The 19256-nt window shown below is 35.0% G+C and overlaps 1 protein-coding gene and 1 pseudogene across 1 annotated transcript; both read left to right on the forward strand.

Annotated features, from left to right (window-relative positions):
• Window positions 1-2137: 2137 nt before the first annotated feature.
• Window positions 2138-2960, forward strand: LOC133882102 (pathogenesis-related protein 1-like). The gene has a single exon (XM_062321204.1). It carries the CDS (start codon window positions 2194-2196, stop codon window positions 2683-2685), a length of 492 nt encoding a protein of 163 aa, XP_062177188.1. The 5' UTR covers window positions 2138-2193; the 3' UTR covers window positions 2686-2960.
• Window positions 2961-11527: 8567 nt separating this feature from the next.
• On the forward strand, window positions 11528-12548 carry LOC133881805 (pathogenesis-related protein 1A-like; annotated as a pseudogene).
• The last annotated feature ends 6708 nt before the right edge of the window (window positions 12549-19256 follow it).

Here is a 19256-nt window from a genome sequence, read left to right on the forward strand (position 1 = left end):
CCTCTCCGCCACCAGTTCTAACAAGGAGATGTGTTTGGTGCTATTCTCTCTTATATATTTGTTTTGTAAATTTATTGTGCGAGTCCTATAAATTTAAGGGTAAATTTATATAAGTAAGTACAAAAAATATAAAATAGAATGAAACCAAACATTTTTCTCTTATGAGAAGGCTATATATGGTTGTAGTTGTATTACGTTTTTGTTGTGGAAGACTGAGAAAATTAAAGTCCATCTAGGCATGCTTATGACGGTGCCATTATTGATGGATTTTGCTCTAACGTATCATGAAACCTCATGAAAATCATCAACGACCATGATAAAATGGGTGTGAAGAATAAATTTATTTATTTGGAAGAACTTCACTTATAACTCTTAATCTTTCATTACTTTTGAAATAAGGTAACCAAACTTTAAAAAGTGTCAATTTTTGGTATCCAGTTTTCAATTTTTTTTCAATTTCGACCATTTTAGAATTTTCCTTTAAATCCTATCAAAATTTTCAAAATACCTCTCATTTTTTTAAGGAAAAAAAATACAAGGATTTAAGTGTTGGTTAGAATTTAACGAGATTTGCAAAAATACTCATGTCTGAATCTTTTTAAAAAAATTATAATTTAAAAAAAAAAAAAAAAAAAAAACACACAAGAGTATTTTAAGAATTTTTTTAGGATTTAACGGAAAATTTTAACGGAGAATGAAATTGAAAAAAAAAAAAAAATTAAAAGATGAATATCTAAAAGACACTTTTTTAAGTTTAAGTACCTTATTTCAAAAGTAATACTTTTAAAAGTTTGAGCACCATAAATAAAGTTTTCCCTATTTATTTACTTAACAAATTAAGCACTAGCTAGATGTTAATTCAATGCAATATCAAAGTGATATATCTTATCATGATCTCATATTTAGAAGTCAATGTCAATGGTCAAGACCCACAATCTAATGGAATTCCCATTACCTATGACACATAAGTGAATTACGAATATTGATGGTAGAAAATGCTTCCCATACTTGGCTGTGGGAGCTGTATGCTTCTTTGAATTGTAATTCGGTGCTTATCCTTATTAGAACACTGTAACCGGTTTTCTTAAATTTCATTCATTTTTATAAATGTAAGAACAAATTTTAAAAGTTATACCCTAAATTTAGGAAAGCGAAAGTGGTTCCCTTAACATGATTTTAATATTAAAAAACTCTCTTTCTCTAGCATTTATTTGAAACAATATTTAAATGATTTCTCTTTCATCTCTCTCTCTCCCATCATTTATTTTAAAAAATATTTAAGTAGTATAAGGAAATGATAATAGAAGTTATTGTGGAGTGCATTTTATTAGGGAAGCAAAAAAAAAAAAAAAATAGAGAAGCAAAAAGTGGTGTAGTTCCTTAAATTGAGCAAAAGTTTAAGGGAAGCTACTGCTTTTACTCTTAGGAGAACTATCTTCTAGTTATGTTGTTGCACGCTGTCTCAATATATATGGTGGATTTTTCTTAAAAATAATTAATAAAAGTAAAAGTTGCTTTGTGGGCAAAGGTGGTTAAGAGTTATATCTTGGGCTGATAATATATCATATCTTATAACTTCAATTTCTCTCTTTCTCATAAGAAAACTTAAAATTAAATCTTGACCAATTAAAAAAACTATATATACTAATGTTTTTAAGGTACCTCAACCAAATCCAAAACCAACAACCCCGAATAACTAAGACATTCAACTCCTAATATGTAGCATTAATTCTCTTTTAGGTCATATTGACGTATGCGCATGTGTGTATATATATACACTCAGGTTAGGATAATGCACTTGGCTCTTGCTCAAAAATTGGGAATATTAGTTACTTTAATAAGATTCCTACAACATAAAGGCTTAGTTTAGAGTGCAACTTTGTAAAGTACCGAAATCCTCTAGTACGTATGTGAAAATAAATCTTTACACAAACAAACTTCATGCATTTAGCCAATAATTCTAAGCCCTGAACCCACATGGGACATAGCGTAGAGTTTTGTCCAAAGGGCGTTTTGGTCTCTCTAGTCCCTGCAACGTTTTACACATTCTACTTTTCAACATTCTAGAAGTATTTCTTGCTAAGTCCCTCACAAAATTTTGCACACTAAATTCCTATAAATACGTATCCTACATGCCTCATTTTCCCAATCAAACTCACTTGTTCTTATATTAATTGTAGGTTTCAGACCAAGATGGGTTTGTGCAAGACACCACTAGCTCTTCTTATTTGTCTCTTTGGCTTAACCCTACTCCATTTATCCGATGCCCAAGACACCGAACAAGACTACCTCAGTGCCCACAATGCCGCCCGTGCAGCGGTGGGAGTTCCGGCGCTGATATGGGATGAACAAGTAGCTGCATATGCACAAAACTATGCTAATACACATATTGGCGATTGCAATCTTGTGCACTCTCAAGGTGGGTCTTACGGTGAAAACCTTGCATGGAGTAGCGGCGACCTGTCAGGCACGGCGGCGGTGAACATGTGGGTAGACGAGAAGGCGAGCTATGACTACAACTCTAACTCTTGCGCTGCTGGGGCCATGTGCGGGCACTACACTCAGGTGGTGTGGCGCAATTCTGTTCGTTTGGGATGTGCTAAAGTTCGGTGCAACAATGGAGGTACGTTCATCGGCTGCAACTATGATCCCCCAGGCAACTATATTGGGCAGAAGCCTTACTGATGCAGAATATGACGGGGTGCGTGGAACAAGCAGTGCTATTTCATTTTATGTCTACATCCCTTTTAGTATGTTCAAGTTATGTTTCAACGATCGATAATTGCCAGTCTTGCGTTGAGGAATCCGGTAATTCTTCCGCAGAAGGATGGAAAACTCTACGTAATGATCAGCCAGTTGTCTACTTGTAGTCGTTAGAATTACTATTTATCTTTCTATGTTGTTTTCCTTACCAACGTACGTACGTTAATCTTGAAGAAATGTGTAGACATTTATAAAAAGCCATGTACACCCGGCCCTTTTATTAAGAAATGAAATATTTAATATATATTTTGAGATGGAATTTCTCTTTTTAAGGTGTCACTCTTCTTCTTTTTGGGTAGTCATGGACTCATGATCGAAGGTTTACCAAACTTTATAATTGGCCAGTGTCATACCGGTTCAACCGTAAACGTGTTTAAGATAAATAATATATCCATCTTTTAGAAAGAAAAGAATAAAATGGTATTACCAAGTTAAGGGTCTCACATGGCTTAACCATGTATATATATAATATATAAGCTAGCTCTTGAATACTCTCTCCTTCTAAGCTAGTTTTCAAATGTGAGTTATACTCAGAATTTGCATCATTTGATATCAGAGACAGGCTCCACCTCGTGAAGAAGAGGGCAACCAATGCGATATAGTAGGCTGTTATGAACGTCAGATTCGGAAGCGTGATGGTAATTAAGCTACACTTAATTAACCATGTGTATTTAAACTCTTGGGCACTATCCCCTTACATCTGGTTTCGGATAACTTTTTCATACATTAAATCACGCTAGCTAGCTATGATGAATTATTTGATTAATGTTAGAGTATATTTGGATTACCCTAAAATTATGGATTTAATGAGAAGACTAATGTTTCCTGCACAACCATTAATGTACACACTTTGTACAACAAAGCTGATGTGAAAATGATTTTCACAATAATTGTACATACTTTTTTGTTTTCACTTTCAAGAAGAAAAAAAAAAATTGAAAAATCATTTCCACGTCAGTTTTGTTGTACAAAGTGTGTAGATTAATTATTGTGCATGAAACATTACTCTAATGAAAAGAATATTGTATTGCTTTTGATAAAGATCAGATTAACTTGATTATGATTATATTTCATATGCAAGCTCTATAAATAGAACATTTTGTATTGTAAACTCATTAAAGGAATAAGAGCAACAATGTAGCACTTTCGGATTTATCCTGTGTACGTAGGTCATGGATCGAACCACATAAAATCTTTGTTCTTATTTTCTTTATTCCGTTTTTCATTTTATATTTCTATAGCATTATCTTTTCTTTCACTACTAATTGATAAATTTAAATAATTTGATTTATTTACGATTTTCAAATTTCATGATTTGATACCTATAATTTGAGCAAATGAAATGACACTGTTGGATGGATATTTTCTATACGTGTTTGCTTCATGATCATCAGTACAATTGGTAACCATCTGGCTTTAGACTAGTGCATATAGCAAGGCTAAACTTGGTAACCATTTTGAGTTGTATGTTACTACTTTTAATTTTTTGAAAGAAAGTAAAAAAGTTAGGTTAGAAGAAATTCCTTCTATCCAATTGATTAAATTAACCAAAATCTATCTTAAAAACATGTAGATCAAGTATATGATTCTCTCATATGCATTTTTAATAAAAAAAAAATGGAAAATGTGTCTTTCATATTCTAAAGATAAATGCCAATTTAATAAAATGAGTTAAAGAAATTTCTTCTACCTCATTTTAAAAATAAAAATAAAAAATAAAAAATAAAAAATCCGAAAAGTAAAGTAATATTGGCATCCTTTAGTTGATACTATCTAGAGTTCCAAAATTAGAGAACGGTAGGTACCGTGTGCATTTCTTTTTGGGCCAACCTAAGCATTATATTAAGAGGTGTTTACATGACCATCAAATTTACATTACATTTGTTTACATTTTCTCTAACCATTTTTTTTTTTTTTATAGAACTTCATTTATAACCCCTTGATCTTTTATCACTTTTGTAAAAAGATACTTAAGATTTAAAAAATGTCAATTTAAAATATCCATCTTTCAATTTTTTTTTTTCAATTTCAACCCTCTATTAGAATTTTCTTTTAAATCCTATCAAAATTTCTAAAATATCCCTTCTTTTTTTAAGAAAAAAAAAATTGCTAGGATTTAGGTGTTTGTCAGAATTTAACAGAATATGCCCAAATCTTTGAAATTTTTTATAAATTCTTGTAAAAAATAAACATAATGGTATTTTGGAAATTTTGATAGGATTTAACGAAAAATTCTAACGGATGGTTGAAATTGAAAAAAATTAAAAGATGAATACCCTAAATTAAATTTCGATACTTTTTTCAAAAGTGATAAAAGATCAAAAGTTATAAGTAAAGTTTACTATTATCCCCTAATGTCATGGGCAAGCCCAACATATATATATATATATATATATATATATATATATATATATATATATATATATATATATATATATATATATATGTACATCCTGGATCGTTGACATTGGCTATTACGTTTTTAACTCTTAACGTACCTACCAATGATTTGATTGAGTTTGAGATTAATTCATTCACAAAAGGGGTAAAATATGTAGTAGTTTAAGAGAGTTATGATCTTGTTGGGAAATAATCCCGATCTCGCCCAATGGGCCAGATTCACGGCCCATCAGAATCATACTCGGCTAATTAGCCGAGTCTGCGTATTTAAGGCGGTAATTTGCCGACTTCCACGATATGGCTAAGGACGGTAAATTACCGACCTTGTACCAGCCAGGGAGGAAACCCCACTACCTACACGACCGCTACTACTTAGGAAGATGTCCCCACGATCTAAGAGCAGTTGAAGACCGACTGGACCACGATCGCGTCGGCGGTTGAGAACAGATTCCAGTAGTGGTCGTGAAGCATTATTCTCCACGATCTCCAAACGGTTAAAAAACCAACCTGGCCACGATTGTTAAGCGTGTGCCCTGATCCCACTCCAAACCTGACACGTGGTCCAACGAAAGAACCAGATCGCTTGCAACACGACATGTATAAATACCTCACTACTGGGCAGGTAATTTAGATTTGCTCATTCTGATTATAAGAGTGATATACACTTAAGATAAAAACTGACAAAGGCATCGGAGTGGGATTGTCGGATTCCCCCCGACCTAGTTTGTTTTACTTGCAGGATAGCGAAGATAGGCTCGACTGGTTCATCAACTACCATATCAGAAACTGTTCTAACAGATCTTTAATTTGACATCTCAAGAAACAACTTTTGATCACTTTATCCATGTGGTAAGGTGGTTCCCTAGCTAGCTATCTAATTTTAGAATTTTTTTTCTAAAAATAAAATAAAATAAAAGTAAAAGTTGTCACGTGAGAAAAGGTGGTCATGAGTTATGTCTTAGGGTACGTGAAAATGTATCATATCTCAGTTTAAGATCATGAAAGATTATTTATTACTTCCGAATTACTTACCAAAAACATATAGGCTCTGTTTGTTAATTAATGTTCTATAAATGGTGTTTTTTAAAAATAGGAAAAAAAAAAAGAAAAAAAGAAATTAAGTGTTATGATATAATTATATAAAATGTAAGAATAATTTTGAGTGTTCTAAGTTGTTTTTTATTTTATTTTTTATTTTTTGAGAGGAAAAAACAAGAGGAAGAAGAAAAAAATGTTATCAAACAAAGCATAGCTATGTTAGTTAAAATTCTTGTTTTTGTGTTTTCTCTTCTTAAAACAAAAATGTTCACAAACAATTAAAAATTAGGAAAAAGTACACATATCCCCCTCAAACTACTACTCAATTGCCAATGTCCCCCTTAAACTACCAATTGTATTAATGGGCTTGTTTGGCAAAGAACAGAACAGAACAGAGTAGTGGGTTGTTAGTTTTGGAATTAGTAAAAAGTGATGATGTGATATAAAGTAAAAAGAATTTGTATAGAAAAGTGAAAAAAAAAAATTGTATTGTAGTGAATTTTTTTATTTAAATAATAAAAAAAAAATTATTGATGTGATATAAAAAGTAAAAAAAATGAGAATATTTTGATGTGAATTGTTATTGAAAAATGTGAAAAAATGAAAAAAAAATAATGAGAATAGTGTTCTCAACTACCGTGTAATGTTATGTTGTTTGTCAAACATACCCAATGTCCTCCCTAAGACCAACAAAAAAACAAAAATGACCATAAGTTTTTTTTCAATAAGACAAAAATGTCTTTATAAATTCGAAAAAAAATAAAAAATAAAAAAAAACTAAAAAAATAAATTTTTAAAAAACAAATTAAAGAAAAAAGATTTTTTTTTTTAAAAAAAAAAAAAACCGAAAAAGGAACGAAAAATAAGAAGAAAAAAAAAACTGAAAATTATATATATATAAAAAAAAAAAAAAAAAAACCTGTTTTTATTCTTTTATTTAATTTTTAATTTTTGTTTTTTGTTTTTTGTTTTTTGTTTTTTTTTGTACAACTTTTTTTTATTTTTTATTTTTTTTAATAATTTTTTTAGTTTTTTTTTTTTAAAAAAAAAAATTAATAATTTTATGAAGGGTATTTTTGTCATTAGTGGGAAAATTGACATTTTTTGGTAGTTTAGGAGGGGAGATTGACACAATTGGTAGTTTGGGGGGGACTTTGACAATGAGATGATAGTTTAATGAGGTTATATATACTTTTCCCTAAAAATTAAAACACTTTGAAAATTACAAAAAGACTCTTCAAAACACATTAATGCATGTTAAAATAAATATATAAAATGGAGAATATATGTGAAAGAAAGAAAGAGCGGAAGAGAGAAAGCGAAAATATATTAAGGACTACATTGTATTAAGTAGTATATTATTTATATTACAAGAGACCTCTATTTATAGAGAGGCTATAAGTGATGGGCAAATAACCCTAGACTAATTAAGGTAGTAAATAAATCTTAATAGAGAATAACTAGACTAATTAAGGTAAGAAATAAGCCCTAATACGAAAGACAATAATATATTCTAACAATGCACACATAACCATTGCTTTAGAAACACTTTGTAGACAAGTCGGAAATGGGCTACTCGTTTATCAAAATAGGAAAAAGGAAAAAGGGAAGAAAAAAAACAATAATGTTCCGAAATCTACCCGGAAATGGCGCCCCATTTGAAGGCATAGGGTGGGAATATACCTTTTCTCTCATGCGAAGGCATAAAATTAGGGTCATATTTGGCTGCCTGAAAATCTGTTCGAGGTTTCATAACCTTTAACAGATTGTCATAACCTTTTTCTCAAATAAAGAAGGAATAAAGTTTCCCTTCAAATTGTGTCAAAAAATATTAAAGCATTTTTCTGACATATTGAACGCGGGATCAATTTAAGAGTTTGTTTGTTTGTGTAGGCAGAGATAATTCCAATGCTTAAATCGGAATTAATAGTAGCGTTTGAGGAATGGAAACAACAACTCAGTAGACTAGAGGTTTTTGGAGGGCCAAAAGTTCCTCTTAATTGATTGGAGTTTGCCTTTTATAGTACTATCACATAATTGTTAGGGTGAGGATTCTCTACAATTTGTACACTCTCAAATTATGTGAATTTATGCATTTTTTGCATCGAATGGCATGACAAATACTACCTATTAAAAATGTGACATGTAATTACTAATGAAATTGAGTATATTTTCATTATATTCTTGTGCTTTATGTCGTAGAAAAGCTTTGAAAAAAAAATTATCGTTTGATTTAGTGAAGAAGAAGCGACGTCTCTTCAAAAATGAAGAAAAAATCTTTTGAAATGAAATTTTTGTTTGGCTGCCTCATGATCATGTCATATGTTTAATAGATAGCATTTTTCACACGTTCGATGTAAAAAATGAAATGAATTCACATAATTTGACAATGGATCTAGATCCCTGAAATCGAGGAGATCTCGAGAGTGGATCCCGAAGTATCTTGATATTTGTTGTTGAATCTTATCCCTGCTTCACAAATTGAATCTTATCCCTGCTTCACAAATTAGCCGAATTGATGTCGTAGATTTTGGGGGATTGGACTTCCTGTCGACGCAATGCCCAAGAAAGAATTTTTTTTTTTTTTTTTTTCAACCATGGTACGTTTGATACTTGGAATTACTATTCTATTAGCAAAAGAAATAATTATTGTCGATCCAATTGGGAGCTGGAAGGTAAAGCACTTCAAGAGGAGAGCCTTCGCAATTAAAAGGGTTGGATCCAATTGGGTTTCAGGGTTGTTGATAGTGGTGGTGGTGATGTTGTTGGTAATGAAGCTAGGGGATGAGGAAATATACCAGCGGTGAGGGTTCATGATGCTGGTGGTGGTGATCCCAGCCTTTCTTTTTGATTTGTAAGTTTTTTTTATTGTTTTTTAATTTGTTATTATGATTTTATATTTTTTAGTGTTTTTAGTTTTTTAATTTTTAATGAGCATATGGCCACGTCTCGGCCCAGCCTTTGGACGTGTACTTCTGTCAATTTCATAGATGAATGAACCATCTCCGTTTTTAGTCACGATTGAAGTAAAATCTACGATATGAATTGAAACCAAAATAAGCGTTTGTAAAGTTGTTAAACCACCGGGGGTAATGACTCTAATGAGCGTTTAAAAGAGTCTGAATGAGATAGTAACTTGTTTGTAGTGGTCGGCTATCTGGGTGAGATCATGTCTGAGACATATATATTGTTAATCTGAATAAGATTGATGGGTTTTTCGAATAAAGTTTTTAGGTATGAAGAGCAGAACGTACTTGCATGATTCAAAGGGCTTGTACTGATCTTCTTTCTCAGCATTAATTCGGTTCAACAAATCTACTATTTGCTAGACCCTAAATTAGATTTCAGATTATAAAGTAGTTTTTACTAATTTTATAGAGGTCTTCTGCATTATATTAATATGCTTTTAGCTTAGGTTTGGTTTATGTTAAATTCACTGGCCGGGTTGGACTGGAGTACAGATCAGGTTTTGATCTATATTGGTTAATTTGAACCTTCTACACTCGTTTTTATATGATATATTCATGTGTTTATCCAGCATGTTGTATTTTGTATTACTGTAATTTATGCACAGTGAAAATTAAAATTTGGCCTTCTTCTGAGATTTTAACGTTCCAGTGGAATGCATGTAATTGTTAATTTCATAATCCCCTTTAGCGATGAATACAAATCCCATGATTTATGAGATTGATATTAACGCGAGATACGATCTCGATCTTCAGCTACAATGAATGTAGAGTTCTACAAGAAATAATCTATCAAAAACCTATAAAAGGGACACAATGCATCAGGTAATTAAAGATGACTTTATTCCTCTAAAAAAATCCTAGCCCATTACTTTATTTTCACTCCAAACATAAACGCTAATATAAGCTTCGGAGTGTCCCTAATCCTTAACCGGCGGGCCGTACCGAAAACTACATCAACAAAAGCCAATTATGATTGGCCTTCTTCTTTGGTAAATGGTCGAATTGTGACAAAAAGAATAATGTTGGTTTATCTAGCCTTATTTTTAAGTAGTCCTGTGCTTTCATATATATATATTCACTATTCTGAAATCAGTCTTTCCTTCTAGAACTTATTTCGTGGTCATGTTTATTGATCTCTCATCCTATATCTATTCAACAAGTTGGTGATTGTATTAGGTGGAAGATTTATTTAATGAAAGATTAATCAATGACATATCAAGTGAATTTTTTTAATTACGTACTGATCAGGGAAGATAGATGTTTTTTTTCTTTCAAATATTCATAAATCTCATGAGTTTCTTTAGTCTAGTCATGGGCTTCATATTTGTTATGCCAAGTGTTTATATCTAGGTTGACTTTTATTTTTAAAGATAAACTTTAATTTATTTAACTTCTCGAGCTTTTATCATTAATTGTTGTAATCTCCTTTCAAAGTTCAAAGACTTTCAATTTAGTGTACATCGACTGCTTAACCAAAATCAAAAGACAATAAGTAAACGTCACCCCTTTCATGTCAGTTTTTCGACAATAGACATTTACAACACGACATCATTGGCCTATCTTTTGTAGTGATGATCATAGTTTGTCCTCCCAACTCCAAAAGAATATATATCCAATCTTTTGGAAATGAGATTCTTTTGGAAATAACATGAAATCAAAGAGATTGTTTGGATGGAGATGCATGTGCGTGTTATATGTAAGTCAACTTCACATAATTTATCCCAATTTATATCAAAGTCCGCCAAAGTGGGCCGGGGCACAGATTGCGTTATATATCCATGATTTGTCCAAAACGCGGATGACTAAATCATAAGTCATATGAAATTACCGTGCGATGATAGATCGACATAGATGTTTCACCTAACGATAATCATATTACATGGGAAATAGTATTCTTCCTCTCAAGGTAATTAGCGTAGAGTTTGGTTCAAGAGGCTGGCGTTTTGGTCGGATCAGAATCCTTTCAAATTATTTGTTTAAATTTAAGAGAATTTGAGTAGGTGATTGGGAGACACCATTTATGGGGGAAAATAGTATTCTTCCTCTCGAGGCAACTAGCGTAGAGTTTGGTCAAAGAGGCCTTCGAACAGGTGATTGTGAGACACTATTTATGGGACCCACCTGACCTGATAAGTAGTTGGACAACCTAATTTTTATTTTGTCAGATGGGTTTCATAAGTGATCTCTCACAATCACTTATCCAAATTCCCTCAAATTAAGACAAATAATTCGAGAGCATCTTAATCCGTTTTGGTCTCTCTAGTTTTACACATTCTAGTAGTATTTCATGCTAAGTCAACCAAAATTTTCAAGAATTCCTATAAATAACTATCCTACACGCCTCATTTTCCTATCAATCAACTTAATTAGTTGTTCTTGCATTGAAGGTTACAATCTCACAGACCAAGATGGGTTTTTGCAAGACACCACTAGCTCTTATTTGTCTCTTTGGCTTAACCCTACTCCATCTCTCCCTTGCCCAAGACACCCAACAAGACTACCTCAAAGCCCACAACGACGCCCGTGCAGCGGTGGGAGTTCCGGCGCTGACATGGGATGACCAAGTAGCTGCATAAGCACAAAACTATGCTAATTCACATATTGGAGATTGCAATCTTGTGCACTCCCAGGGTGGGTCTTACGGTGAAAACCTTGCAGGGAGCACTGGTGACCTTTCAGGCACGGCGGCGGTGCAGCTGTGGGTGGATGAGAAGTCGAGCTATGACTACAACTCCAACTCTTGCGCTGCTGGGAAAGAGTGCGGGCACTACACTCAGGTTATTAAATTAGCACTCATTACAAAAGTTTAAGTTAAGAGAAATTGATGAATTTAATTATTTAATTTATGTTCTAACACTCCACTTCACGTATGATTCCAAACTCCTCTGTAAACAAGGCTCTAACTAAGGAACTTTGTCTTAATACTATGTTAAATCACTAATTTTTTCAAAAGTTAAAACGGATAAGAAGTGATGAATTTAATTGTTTAATTTATATTCTAAGACAGGTGGTATGGCGCAACTCTATTCGTCTAGGATGTGCTAAAGTTCGGTGTGACAGTGGAGGAACATTCATTGGCTGCAACTATGATCCCCCGGGAAACATTGTGGGGGAGCAGCCTTACTAGGAGCTACCCGTTCAACCCCTTAATAAACATCTATTTCGTAAACGTGTTTAAGATAAATAAGTAATCCATCTTTGATTACGTTGGATGTAACTAAATTCATCTTCTTTGTGAGATGCGATATTTAAGGGCACAATAGAAACATGATCTTCAAAGAATTAAGAATGAATTTTAATGCATATACAAATGTAATTGTTATTGGCCTATATATGTTTGATGAATGAATGAATCAGTTGAATCGAAGTATAAATTAAGATTTTGAATGCATTTGCTTTCACCTAAAAGTGCTTTTTCTCGATAGTTAGAGTATGTAATAAACATCTAACACGCTTAGAATAATCATTCCATTGCCCATGAGAGAGTGATTGTTACAAGACTATTTCATTCACATTCTTCCGATCATTTTGAATAAAAGTTACTCATTTTTATAATGGAATAATCATTCCACGTACCAAATGTAGTCTAAGCAATTTTGGATGGCTAGAATGAATTTTGATTATTACCAAGTACTGATGCATTTAATAAGTTGGTTTATTTACAAATTTCAAATTTCATAATTTGATTCCCTATAATATGCATTATATATAACACTCAAATGGGTTCTTTTAACGTGTTCAATGCTAGAAGTTAAACAGGTAAACGGGTAACAAAGCATGGATTAATTTGATGTTGAGATCTTCAAGAAGGAATGTATGCTCGCCAGTGAAAAGATTTCAATGAATTTTCCACTTTTAATCTTGACAAATATCCAAGCCCTCAGTGCTGTCTCTTTTATCATTTGAATTTTTATTTTTCTTTTCTTTTGAAGCCGTTTGAATTTTTACTTAATAAACTTGTAACTATCACATAATCACGCCGGCTGGCACTAACCGCAAGCAATTTAGACTGACCCGGCCCGTTACTCCGGTGGAATTTCCGAGCGTAGCCCTCTTGTGCAACTAAAGATGCTTTCTAAACGTAGTTCATGCCCCTGCCTGGGCTTTACTGTTTTTGTGCTTTATGTGGCCCAACCCTTGGCTTTGTCTAAGGTAAAGAGGACCGAGAAATTTTTTGATTTGTTTGGAGTAAAAAATACACCCATTTCTTAACTAGTGTTTCGACTTTGGCGTTGGTTTTTTTGATTTGGATTTATTGTTGAGGAACCCACCCTCCTGATCTTTGTGTAACCCTACTCCTTCGTGGCGTCATTAGGAAAAAAAAAAAAAAAATTGGATTTTGATCATATTGAACTTCACTTAACTCCCTTAAAGGACCATCACTTTTGCAATCTTCTCCTTCCAAGTTCAAAAACTCTCAATTTATTGTATCAAAACTATCAATTTTTTGCAATTTTACCCATCCTGTTAGAGTTGGGATTAAATCAAATGATCAAATGGTGAAATGACTCTTATGCTCCTGTAAACTTTATAAAACTATAAAATTACACCCTTAAATTACAATTATTATTTTTTAAAAAAAGTTTGATATACTAAATTGAAAGTTTTTAAACTTAATGGAAGATATTATAAAAGTGATGAAAGTTCAGGGATTAAGTAAAGCTTCCCCTATATTATTTTTTAATTTTTTTTAAAAAAGGTTATCTTGGTATAGAGGTACTTGTTCATGAAGAAGCAACCAACTTGAAGTAAAACAATTAATCTACTGAAATTTAGTCTTTAAATTATTAGAAAAGTATATAAAATGAATTAAATATGTGCTTGAGGCTAAGATGCAATTAATTCAGCTACAAGTACACCTACTTGAAGTGGAAGTACGAGTATTGTTCTTCTTTGAGGTTTCGTCCACTTTTCTAGCCTTCACCTCATTCAAAACATTTCTAGCCCACTAACCAAAGTACGTCTCGTTGTATCCAATTTTGCCGCTCTTGAAAACTTAACAGACATGCATGCAGCGACGATCATCATCTGCGTGAGGGCAATTATCCCCGTTTGGATCTCGCCATGCTCCTTGATGCCTCATCCCCGACCAGCTAGCTAGCTATCCAGTGATATGAAAGATATTGAAATATTTCTTGTATTGCTTGATAATAACAAGTGAATGCCTCAAGGCATTATATACACAAAATGTTGAAGTAAAAACAGAAGGTAAAAATGTACACAAGGAATGAGTATAAATGCAATTCTTTATAAGGCTGACTTTGGAGGGAACCGTGGCTTGATATGTGGAGATCTTTGGTCTACTTTCCTTGCTACTGATGTGCATAATCTGGTGACGGGTGGCTTGCCTTGTGGATGATTTGGTTTCCTATTATGGACTGCTGCATTGGCTGTGAGTCCATAATGAGAGGCATGATATGCGATATCTTGTCTAAATGTGGAGTCAGGAGCTGTATTAGGAAAGGTTGTAGCTGCATTAGGAATGTGATCAATGTGATCAATGGCTGTGTCATCATTGCCGTGAGCTGGAAGGGAGGATTCTCTAACAGCCCCCCTCAAGCTAATGGGGGAGGAGACCACCATGAGCTTGGAACGAAGAAGTAAAAACCTGGCAGAGGATAATCCTTTGGTAAAGGCATCAGCAAGTTGATCATGAGTGGAAATGAATTTAAGCATAATGTCACGATTGATAACCTTTTCCCGCACAAAGTGATAGTCAATTTCTATGTGTTTGGTGCGAGCATGGTAGACAGGATTGGAAGCTAATGCCAAGGCACTGACATTGTCACACCAAATGATGGGAGCTTGAGAGAGAGCAAACTGAATGTCACAGAAGAGCATTCTTAACCAGTAGACTTCAGTAGTGGTGATGGCAAGGGATCTGTACTCAGCTTCAGTGCTACTTCGAGAGACAATGGGTTGCTTTTTAGCACACCATGAGATCAGATTAGGCCCAAGAAAGATAGCAAATCCAGTTGTGGAACGTCTATCATCAATGCTGCCAGCCCAATCACTATCACAGTAGGCAGTGAGATGGAGAGAACCTTTGGAGTACAGGAGTCCGTGATTAGCAGAGGCTTTGAGGTATCTTAAGACTCTCTTCACAGCAGACCAATGAGTAGTGGATGGTGCATGCATGTGTTGGCAGAGCTGGTTGACTGAGAATGAAATTTCAGGACGTGTTAAGGTGCAATATTGAAGAGCACCAACAACCTGCCTATATTCTGTAGGGTCCGGCAGTGGATCACCATCATATTTGGAGAGTTTCAAGCCAGATGGGGAGGGTGACTTGGCTGGTTTAGCATCCTGCATATTGGTGCGATGAAGTAAATCAGAGATATATTTGGCTTGACATAGGTGCAGCCCTTGATCAGTGTGAGAGACTTGAATGCCCAAAAAGAAATGAAGAAGCCCGAGGTCTTTCAATGGAAATTCTTGCTGTAATTGAGCAATGATTGATTGGATTAACTTGGCATCAGTCCCTGTGATGATGATATCGTCTACATAAACCAACATGAAGATATGAGTAGATTTCAGATGTAAAGTAAATAAGGAGGAATCCAAGAGAGAAGCAGTGAAGCCAATATCCAGTAGGAAGGATGAAAGGCGATTGAACCAGGCTCTAGGAGCCTGTTTGAGGCCATAGAGGGCCTTTTGGAGCTTGCAAACAAAATCTGGATGAGCAGGGTCAGTGAACCCTCTCGGTTGCTCCATGAAAACATCTTCGAGTAGGTGACCATGAAGAAAGGCGTTGGAAATGTCCAATTGCCTTATAGTCCAATCAAACTGAACAGCTAAGGAGAGGATGACACGAATTGTAGCTGGTTTGATGACTGGACTGAATGTTTCAGTGTAGTCGATGCCATCTTTTTGTTCAAACCCCTTAGCAACCAACCTGGCCTTAAACCTCTCAATTGATCCATCGGCTTTCCGTTTAATTTTATAGACCCACTTATTGCTGATGATGTTTTGATGAGGAGGACGAGGACAAAGTGTCCAAGTGGCATTATTCATGAGTGCTTGGAATTCTTCTGTCATGGCTTGAACCCACCTAGGATCAGAGGCTGCCTTTCGATAGCAAGATGGTTCAGACTCAGTGCTGGTAATGTGGAACATTTGAGGAGGATATTTGGTGGTTTTATAGGCTTGAAAATCTGGGAACTGTTTAGGTCGAGTAGAACCAGTTTTGGATCGAGTAGTCATAGGGTGCTGAGATGAAGGTGTAGAAGTAGTGGTTCCTGGTGGTCTTTCAGAGGTAGAACTTGAAGGCATGGAAGGTAAGGTAGTAGGTTGTATATTGGACACTTCAATTGAAGGTTGATGGGATGAGAGAGGGGGTTCAACATTAGAAGATGATGCAGGTTCAGCACTGGAAGTGGATGCAGGTTCAAGATGCAGTACGGGAGAGTTACTGCTGGGAACAGAAACTGAGTTGCCAGAATTAGGATTAGACATGAAAGGTGATGGAGAAGGAAGTAAACTTACTGGGAGAGTAAAGGGCAAGTCACCAATTGCACTAATCTTGGAGGGCAAGTGAGATGAGGCTTAATCCTTGGCTGGAAAGTTCTGCTCATCAAAAACCACATGTCGTGACAAGTAAACTTTGTTAGTAATAGGGTCTAAGCACTTGTATCCAGCATAGCTATAACCGAGGAAGATGCAAGGTTTGGAACGATATTGGAGTTTGTGTAGGCCAAAGGGACGTAAGAGTGGAAAACATTTGCAACCAAAGACCTTGAGGGATTGATAATCAGGTTCTTTGTGATAAAGCTTGAGATAAGGGGAAAGATTGTCCAAAATTGGTGTAGGTAGCCTGTTTATGAGGTGAGTGGCTGTGAGGAATGCATCAACCCAATAAATATTAGAAAGGTGAGAATGAGCTAGGAGAGTCAAACCTGTTTCCAGAATGTGCCTGAGTTTCCTTTCGGCTAGGCCATTCTGTTGAGAAGTATAGGGACATGATTTTCTGTGGACAATCCCATTTTTGGTGAGGAAAGATTGAAAATGCAATGATGTGTATTCACCCCCTCCATCTGATTGAAGTTGTTTGATGGAGGAGGAGAATTGCTTCTCAACAAGAATTTTAAATTTGATAAAGCATTCATAAACAGTAGATTTTGTGTGAAGAGGGTAGAGCCAAGTGTATCTTGAGTGATCATCTACAAAGATAACATAGTATTTAAATCCACTGTTAGATGTGATAGGTGAAGTCCATATATCTGTGTGAATTAAATGTAATGGGAGAGAAGTTTGACGATTTGAGGAGGAGAATGACAGTTTCTTACTTTTTCCCATTTGACAGGAATCACACAAGCCAATTTTATTTGAATTGAAAGATGAGACAGGAAGCTTGAAAGCTTTAACAATGCGAGAAACAACATCATTTGCTGGGTGACCTAGTCTAAAATGCCAAATCAAGGCTGAGGTCTTTATTCCTAACAAAGCTACAAATGCACGACTGGATTTGTGTGAGTTCCCTTTAAATCGCAAAGGATAGAGCCCATTTTCACACTTGCCTGCCAAGAGGATTGCCTTGGTGAGATTGTCCTTCACAAAAAAATGAGATGATGTGAGTTTAAAATAACAATGATTATCTAAACAAAATTTTTGAATAGATAAGAGGTTAGCAGAGGCATCTGGACAGTGAAGAACATTTTTAAGATGAAGTTCAGAAGATGAGTTTGGAATAGGGATAAGAGTTGAACCAGCATTGTCAATCTTGAGGCCAGCTCCATTGCCTACAGCAACCATTTCATTTCCTTCAAAAGGCTGCTGATCTGAGAGATTTTCCAGATTGTTGGTGATGTGTGCATTTGCACCACTATCAGCAAGCCACTCTTGTTCTTCATCATAAAGGGCATTTGCTTGAGCTGCCATGGCTGCCAATTGAGGTGGAGGATGTCTGCCTTGATATGAGTAGTTCATCCTATGGAAGCAATCTAAAGCTTGGTGGCTTGATTTTCCACAAATCTGGCAAGGAGCACGATTTGAGTTGGATGAATTGTTGGGAGAAGAGTGCTGACTTGTCTTGTTGTTGGGAATCCTGAATTGCTGTATTTGGGAGCACCAGAGGAGTGATTTCCTTGCTGTGATCTGAATGCAGGAAAGCCATTTGGCTTGGCAGATTGGTTGTGATGTGACTGCTGTTTGCTATTGGACTGGTATGGTCCTTTTTTGAAATTGCGAGGACCTGTCTTGTGAGCAAATAAAGCAAATGTGGAGGCATCAGGAACAACAACTTGATGATTGTTGAGTAGCATTTCGTGATTCAGCAACATATCCTGAAAATCATCAAAACTTAGGACTTTGTCCCTAGTTGCAAAGGCAAGGTTAGTCACAACGTGAATAAAATTTGGATTGAGACCATTGGTGATGGAAGATATAAAATCTTCATCATCCAGTGGTTTGCCAATGACTGCAAGTTGGTCAGCCATGTTTTTGGCAAATTGCAGATAATCTGAACATGATTTGGAACCTTGACGCAGGTTCTGTAACTGCTGCTTGATGTTGGAAACATGAGTGCGAGACTGACTGGCAAATCTGTTGGCCAATGCAGTCCATACCTGCCTAGAGGTATTTAGTCCATAAACAGTTGATAGGACTTTTTCTGAGAGAGATGCATTGATCCAGCTTAATAAGTGCTGGTCTTTCTTGATCCAGATAGAGTATTCTGGATTAGGAGTATCTTGACCTTGTGCATTGGTCAGATACTTTGGGGGACAAGGTTCAGTCCCATCGATGATGCCTAGCAGTTCATTGCTGCGTAAGACAGGCAGAAAAATGGACAGCCATTTTAGGAAGCTGTTGGGGCCTTCTAATTTCACTCCAGACATTTGAGTGTAGTTGGGCAGGACAAGTGATATGGTTGGTGAAGGTGAGGATGAAGCAGGAATATCGGAGGAAGCCATAAGAAATTGAAAGAGGAAGCAGGAAAGAGAGAATTTTGAGATGTGGCGTTTGCCTAATGCTCTGATACCATGAAAGATATTGAAATATTTCTTGTATTGCTTGATAATAACAAGTGAATGCCTCAAGGCATTATATACACAAAATGTTGAAGTAAAAACAGAAGGTAAAAATGTACAC

The sequence above is a fragment of the Alnus glutinosa genome, chromosome 11 (genome assembly GCF_958979055.1).
Source record: "Alnus glutinosa chromosome 11, dhAlnGlut1.1, whole genome shotgun sequence".
Taxonomy (NCBI): Eukaryota; Viridiplantae; Streptophyta; class Magnoliopsida; order Fagales; family Betulaceae; genus Alnus; species Alnus glutinosa.

Coding starts and splice junctions, on each gene's coding strand:
- LOC133882102 (XM_062321204.1), top strand. CDS start 2,194: ATGGGTTTGTGCAAGACACCACTAGCTCTTCTTATTTGTCTCTTTGGC.